At 33.4% G+C, this 7,865-nt stretch overlaps 1 protein-coding gene across 1 annotated transcript in view; it reads left to right on the top strand.

The window, feature by feature from the left end:
- The window catches only part of LOC106460166 (dystroglycan-like), a 50,440-nt gene extending 43,390 nt beyond the window's left edge, over positions 1–7,050 (top strand). Inside the window, exon 4 of the mRNA XM_013919852.2 lies at positions 424–7,050. Within this exon, the coding sequence (XP_013775306.1) occupies positions 424–3,350 (2,927 nt within the window). The 3' untranslated portion in view covers positions 3,351–7,050. The remainder of the gene's footprint in view (positions 1–423) is intronic.
- The last annotated feature ends 815 nt before the right edge of the window (positions 7,051–7,865 follow it).

The raw sequence follows: 7,865 nt of genomic DNA, 5'->3' as shown, positions 1-7,865 counted from the left end.
TGAAGAAAAACTTATATTAAAGTTTTTCTTCATTACCCATTCAAGCCGTCTCCAGCCATTATTAGTCTCAAAGTGGGTTCCTCGTCATCGAAAATGAAAAGGAAGTTATTGCATCTTAGTTCTTTATGTGTGGAAAGTTGAACACTTGTTAAATTAAGTTTATTTACAGTGGAATATTTGATAATTTCTAATATTTTACCAAAATTACACAAGTTATTATTATAATTGGCATCTTATAGAAAAAAAATGCACTTAAAGTTCTCTAACAGAATACATATGTTACTGAAAATTATGGTTTTGAACTTTTTCTGTGTGTGACAAGAAGCATTTTAATACACTCTGTGACTACTGGATTTGCTGTAGAAAATGGTATTATATGTTTTAAAAATTGATAATTGTTTTTGTTCGTTTTTTTTATTTAAGGGAACCCTTCTATTGGGAAGGATGTATTCACCATTGAAGTAGTACCAGAATTACAACACTTCTCACAGGCTATCCTCCTGCCTCATCTTGGTACTGAGTTCTTCAAGTGTCCCCAAGAGGAGTCTGTTACTGTTGCATCACTGTTTGTTGACTCCACATTTAATGATCTTAGTCCTTCAGAGCGAATAGATGTTATTTCCAAGTTAGCTTCATTTGCAGGAGTATCAGGAGATCTTATAAAAACAAGTCTTTTAATGTCTGAGTGGAAGGTACATGACAACTCTGCCATATTAGCTGGACCAGGAACTGTGAAAAAAAGAGGAAAGACAGGAGTGGTCTTCCAGTGGCAAGTAGGGTGTTCTGGTCAAATCAAGCCCTCACATACTAATAAGATATCAGAGTTGGGATGGTTGGCTGAAAATGGATCCTTAGAAAATCTGCTTGGCTATGCAATTATTGGCTGGAATGTGGTTAATCAGCAGCCATTGCTGCTCCACAGAGAGAAGAGAGAAATGAATGTGAGAGGAACTCCTGTCCCAGAAGTACCAATTCCTAGCAAATGGCCAACCTTTTCAGAAATGGATGGTCCAGAAGAGCCCTCAGAGGAGACAGAAATCCCTGAGTCACGAGTGATTCCTACAATGGCATCTCCATCTTTCACAGTACCATCTCATAGACATAGGCATCACCATGGTGAAGAATTCATGAAGGTAGAAGATGGACATTATAGTGGTAGTGTTGAGATAACTCCCTCCCCAACTTATCACTACCACCATCTGCCCTCAAGTAGATTTGACTCTCCAATGATGACACCTGTTTTTCAACCAGAAAGACCATCAATTTATATTTCTTCATCTGTCATTGAAGAGTTGCAGCCAAGCAGAAGCCAACTGGAAGAAAAGACCCATCTAGACATCTTCTCTTCATCTTTAGTCATGTCGGAGACAGAAGCCCTGCCAAAGCCATCAAGAACTTTTGTTGTGTCATCAGTAGTTGTAACTTCTGCCATCCAGCCCACCAAAAGCTATGCACCTGAAGAACCAACAAAAAAACCAGTTGTTCCTGTTAATTATAAGCCATCACTTCAAAACCCTATGAAGAATTTGAAGGTCTATGCTGGTCAGGTATGGAGCTTCAAGATACCTGAAGACACTTTTTCAGATAATGAAGATGGGAACACAAGAAATCTAAAACTAATATTCATGACAAGAAATAGAACAGTTTTATCACCATCATTGTGGATCCAGTTTGATCCAGAAAAACAAAAACTGTATGCTCTTCCTCTTGTAGGGGACATTGGTAAACATTATTTTACTTTGGAAGCCATGGATAGTCATGAGATGTCTACTTTTGACCATTTCCAGATTGAAGTGTTGGAAAATCCATCACAACATGGTCTTAATTATGAATTTACAATGACTTTGAAGTATAAGAAATGGAAATACCCTACTAGCATCGATTGGCAAATAGAACTGGTTCAGAAGCTTGCCCAATTCTTTGGTGATGATGATACTTCTTATGTTTCTGTCCAATCTGTGGCACAAGAGCCTACTTCTCTGACTTGGACAAACTTTTCCTTACCTAATTATCCTTGTCCACAGGAAGCTATTCATGAGTTAATGAGGAAACTTGTTGCAAATGATAGGAGCCATCCAACAAGACCTCTAAAGAAAGCAATGAAGCCAGAATTTAATGTGCAAAAGGTTCATGTCAACTTCCGTGGAACTTGCCATGTACCACCGAGTCTCGTTCCTGTTAATAATTCTCCTGAGTTACAAAATCCACTTGAGAACATTAAAATACAAGTTGGAGAAATACTTCAGTTTAAAATTCCAGAAGATACCTTCTTTGATATTGAAGATGGTAACACTACTTACCTTAAATTAATGTTTTTAACATCTGACAACAAAGAACCTCCAAATTCTTCTTGGATTCAGTTTAACCCAGAAACTCAAAATATATTTGGCCTTCCATTTGAAGAAGACCTTGGGAGTCATATATATCAACTTGTTGCAGTTGATAGGGAAGGAAAAGAGGTCAGTGATGATTTTTTTATAACTGTTAACTTGCCAATTCCGAAAGACAACAGTGTTAAATTTAGTATTCACATTAATATGGACTATGAGCAATTTAACCAAGATATCACTCAAAAGATACTTGTTGCTCATAAATTAGCTCGTGTATTTGGCGATTCTGACCCAAGAAACCTAACAGTTTTATCAATTACTAATGGCTCAGTAGTATATTCCTGGACCAACAATACTCTTCCATCAGAACCCTGCCCAGAAGATATAATACTTGAACTTACCAAACACATGATTGAGGAAAACAATACAATCTCCAAAACATTCATTGAGGAAATGAGCCCAGAATTTAAAATTGATCAGGTTAACATGCACCCACAGTATGCATGTGAAGGCATTTTTAGCCCTGTCTCTGTAAGTGTTGGGCTTAAACCACCCATTGAAGAGTCAGCAGTTCCAGATGATGATGATATTTATATTACTACTATTATCCCTGCTGTTGTCATTGTGGTCATGCTTATCATTGCAGCTATGGTTGCTTGCTTTTTGTACCGCCGGAGGCGTAAAGGAAAAATGAAGATGCAGGATAGTAGTTCTTTCATGAGTAAAGGCATACCCATTATTTTTGCAGATGAGCTTGATGAAAAGCCAAAACCTGCCAAATCTCCTGCCATTATGAAAGAAGAAAAGCCACCTTTATCCAGTCCCGAAAATGGGAAGTCTGCAGAGGAAGCTGCTCAACACATTCCTCTTCTTCCTAAAAACTCAGAAGCTAGTCCTGATGCAGGATCCTCCCCACCATACCACCCACCTCCTCCCTTCACAACAAATAGAGACAATAAAAACACCCGACCAAAAACCACACCAACTTACAGGCAACCTCCACCGTATGTTCCTCCATAATATTTGCTTGTAGTCATGTGCCTTATGCCCATCACTGTGGCAGGAAGGTCAATTGTGAACTACAACAGATTTGAAGTGCCAGAACTTCCAGTTGTCTTCCACACTACAGTGGTACATCTGTTTCTGTGTTATAGTGTATGTCATGATTAAGCTTAGCTCATATTTCTTGTAATCCTGAAATCTAAGACCTTTCAATGCTGTCACTAACTCTGAATACAAGTTGGTCATTTCTAGCAGTCTGTTGTGCAAGATTTACTGTACTGTGTTCATTGCTTCTTCTGATTAGAGTGAAAGAGTAGATCACTAGGTTGAAACACTATGAAAAAATGTAGCTAGCCTGTCTTAGGAGAAGCTATAACTCATCAAAGTAGAAGATATGTTTACTGCAGTTTGTCAATGCATACTCGACAATGTTTTTGTGTAAGTGTTGACTATGGTTCACTGTCATTTTAGTTATTAATTTACTGTCTCACCAAGTGAAAAAGATTAGTGCATAGATCACACTAAAACTTGTCTTTCTTTGCTAGTGGGCTCTGCAGTAATTTTTATTTTCATTGTGTTACTAATAACATTTATCAAATACTTAACATGTTTTGTTGATTACTTATGAAAGTTATTGATCAGGTAATGTAAAAAACAACAACATCTAAATGATTTAAGAACTGTAGTTCAGAAGTATATTTGATCAGAATTTTGACTAAAACTAACCTTCATCAGTTTGTTTTGTTTTTAAATCCATTTTAATACTTTGCAACTTTAAATGTGTGGTAATGATAAGAAAACAGTATATGTTAATGTTATTTGTAATATTTTAGTTTGACTAATGAACAGCTAACTAGCTGTGGTATTGCTTTTATCTAAAACAATAAAGTTATAAAATGAATCTTGTAACCATTTTTGTTGTAACTATCCAATCTTGTAACTACTACTTGGTTATTTGGAGTTGATCTCAAAGTTTTCAGACAGGTAAGCAACTGAGAAGTGGTTATAATGTTGATATTTTTTGTGATTGTGGAAAACGAAAATGTTTTACTTTGAGAAAATGCTTACTTGTGCTGCATGTCATTGAATAACTTGGGATAACATTTATTTAGGATTGTATTATGAACTTCAGATTTTGCTAAGATCTCTCAGTGAAATGTTACTGATCAGTCATGCAGGCATCTTTTAATCCCCTGTTTATTTTCCACAATTCTTAGCATCTCAGAGACTCAAGAATAACAGTTTAATGTCGACTAGTATTTATTTAAAGTGACCAGTGTCAAGAATATTGTCATACAGCGGGTTGTACTTGATTGAAGTATAGTTTTTTTCATTCTCAAAACGCAAACATGCAGCACAAAATTTACTAGTGTTCTGATGGTTTGATACAGTGAGATCAAGTTAGCAAGCTGTTTCCACTCTGCTTTTTTGATTTTAATCACATGTTAAATTTGAAGTTTGTCCATTTAATATGAATTGCAAATTAAATTTAATAGAAAAATCCCATTCCAATAACTCGCATCAATTATGAATATGGCCCTCTTTTATTTTCTTTCTCCACCATCTGACTTTCCATGGGGAATAAATTGGATAGTCCTAATTTAATATGTAAAATAGCAGTTGATTTTTTTTGTAGATATGGAAAAAATTGCTTAAGATACTTATCAATTTTGTGTTCTTGTTTGAAAATAATAAAAATTTACAATGAAAGGAAGTGAAATCTTTTTACCTGAGGTACTAAATTTTGATTTTAAAAAATGTACTTATCAAAATATAATCTTCATTTAAGAAAAAATATTTATTACAACTTCAAAATATTTTGAGTATTTTGTAAAGATAGCTCTTTCATGTGTTTAACATAATATTTTTCATTTAGCTCTGAATTTCAGTGACTGATATTTACATAGAACTGTAAAATGAAAGTGAATTGAAATAATTCTTAAATGAAACATTTAACTGTTTTAGATACTTGAAGTGTATTCATACTTCAGGATGAGTTCAGTGGTGTATGTTGTCTGGTGTTTTAAAGACTGGGCAGTCTGTAAATTTAAATTATTTGTTTATAGTTATAAAGTTTTTCAAAGATAAAAAAAATTCTAAAATCCAAAAATTAATTACAGGTGGTTTCAAATCAAAGTTTAATGCAAGTTAATAGTCTAGTACAATGAAGTCACCCAGCGGGTCAGCAGTAAATTTACTGACTGACAGCACTGAAATCTGGAATTTGATTCCCTCAGATTGGTCAAAGCACAGATTTCCCACTGTGTAGCTTTGTTCTAAAAAAAACGTTTAATGAAATATTAGATGTCACTATTTTTACCATTGTTCCTTAATGCTATGTTTGCAAGCAGAAGAAGTGACTTTTTTTTTTTACCTCACTAAATGTGGCAAGCTATTTTAATTATATGTAAAGGTGCTTTTCTCAAATTCTTCTAATGTTTTACTGAAATCATATAGCCAAATACTGTGCATTTAGAATAGTATTCATAGTAATCATTAAAAAGTTAATCTCAAAATGAGAATTTTATATGGTGCTACACTAAATGATTGTCTTGGTACCATGCCTTTACCAGGTTCTTCCAGATAAAGTTGCTGCCTTACTATTTATAGTAACAAGAAAGGAAAAGTTATTTTTTTAAATATAAAAAATGCGAAATATAATTGATGATACATTTTATTATGAAATATTGTAAGAATATGGCACTTCAATAAAAATCCACTGTTGGAAGTGCTTGAAAAACCATTTTTAGGAATAGTTTTTCTAATTCTAAATTTGTGTAAAAGGACTTTCATATTAGAGCAGAAGATATTTAAATACAAATCTGACTTACAAAATTAACATATTACTATTGCTAGAGAATTACTATAGTTTAGTGGATAAATATCTGTACACTTTTATGTTTGAAGAAGGATTATGAATTTGTTTAGACAAGATACAAAAGATTTGTGTTTCTAAATAGTTTTAATAGCATGGTTACTATCAAAAAGTGGTAAATGACACAGAAATCTATAATGGAGAATAATTTAAATGCAATACTATTTTAAATACTTCAAGTAGGACATCCATTGTCTTTGAATTACTTAATGATATAACAGTTCAATTCATAAACGGCAGCTTTATAAGGTTATTTTTAAGTTGTTTTTTTTTCTTTTTAAAAATTATTTATATGAAGCAAGAGATTATAACAGGTGCCTGCCAGGTAGCTCAGTGACAAGCTTGGTTTTATAATAGAGATAGCTCATTGTGCAGCTTTATGCTTAACAAATCAACCCTAGTAGACATTATCACAGTTTAGAAATAATTACATTGGTATTGGACTAATAATGTAAAAATATGATTTGTTTGAGCTTGCATAACTTTTGCTGTAATGGTATCATAAGTCTTCTTTTTAAAACCACCTTAAAAAGTAAAGTGATGCATGTTTATTTCATAATTACATTGGTATTGGACTAATAATGTAAAAATATGATTTGTTTGAGCTTGCATAACTTTTGCTGTAATGGTATCAATAAGTCTTCTTTTTAAAACCACCTTAAAAAGTAAAGTGATGCATGTTTATTTCATAGTGTAAAAGACTAAAGCCAAGGTGGAAGAAGAATTAACTAAAGTACTGAATATTTTACAAGTGATTGATTTTAAGGTAGAATTGATATCTTATTTAACTATGCTCTTGTAATAATTTTCTGTGGTTAATGCAAATAAACCTCAAGAAAGAAATATCAGAGAGTTCTTTTTTTCCAGAAAATCCCTAATGATGACATCCTTCCATAATTGTAGTGACAAAACAAACTGATTAAGTTGCATGGGTACATTATGATCAAATCAGATGGGATTTCAATAGAAATGTCGTAGGTCTTAGAATGTAATTCAATAATAGATGGATTTTGTATAAGTGACAGAAACCTTTACACTATCAAATAAAAAGTATACATTTAGATGTTTAAACAACAAATTCAAGAAAAATTATAAAAAAACAAAATATGTCCTGTGAAAAGCAATTGAAGAACACAAACTTCTTTTGGTGGAGGGTGTATGTAATCAATACGTTAAGATGTTGATCTATGACAGATTCTCCACCACAAAGTTAAGTATGAGTAAGTAGCTACTTTTAGCTGTAAATGTACGTTTGCCCCTTTATGAAACTGAACTAACAGGTGAATATTAGATCTTCAAAACGGGAGATTTTGCACTTGGAAAGTAAAATGTAAATAAGATTCAGCTGTAAATGAAAAGACTGATCACGAAGCCAAATCTGAGAAAGACCAGCTTCACTAAAACATTGTTCAGTCCTAAATTTTATCATGATTCCATGTAATCCACATAATCAGGCAAGGTTCATTTACAAAAAAACTTAAACCGCAGTATCCAACTTTTTTATACTCGGGCATGACCAAAGTATGCCATACGTATTGTTGAGACATGCTGTACGTGTCATCTAAAAAGTAAGCCACACACCAAGACAACAAAATTCCAAATTTATTACAGTGTACATCTACGAATGTGACTGGATGATCCAAAGGACGAGGCTAGTG

This window comes from Limulus polyphemus, unplaced genomic scaffold, assembly GCF_000517525.1.
Source record: "Limulus polyphemus unplaced genomic scaffold, Limulus_polyphemus-2.1.2 Scaffold721, whole genome shotgun sequence".
NCBI classification, from domain to species: domain Eukaryota; kingdom Metazoa; phylum Arthropoda; class Merostomata; order Xiphosura; family Limulidae; genus Limulus; species Limulus polyphemus.
Note: the sequence above shows the minus strand (reverse complement) of the source record. Positions and strands in the feature narration are given on the sequence as shown.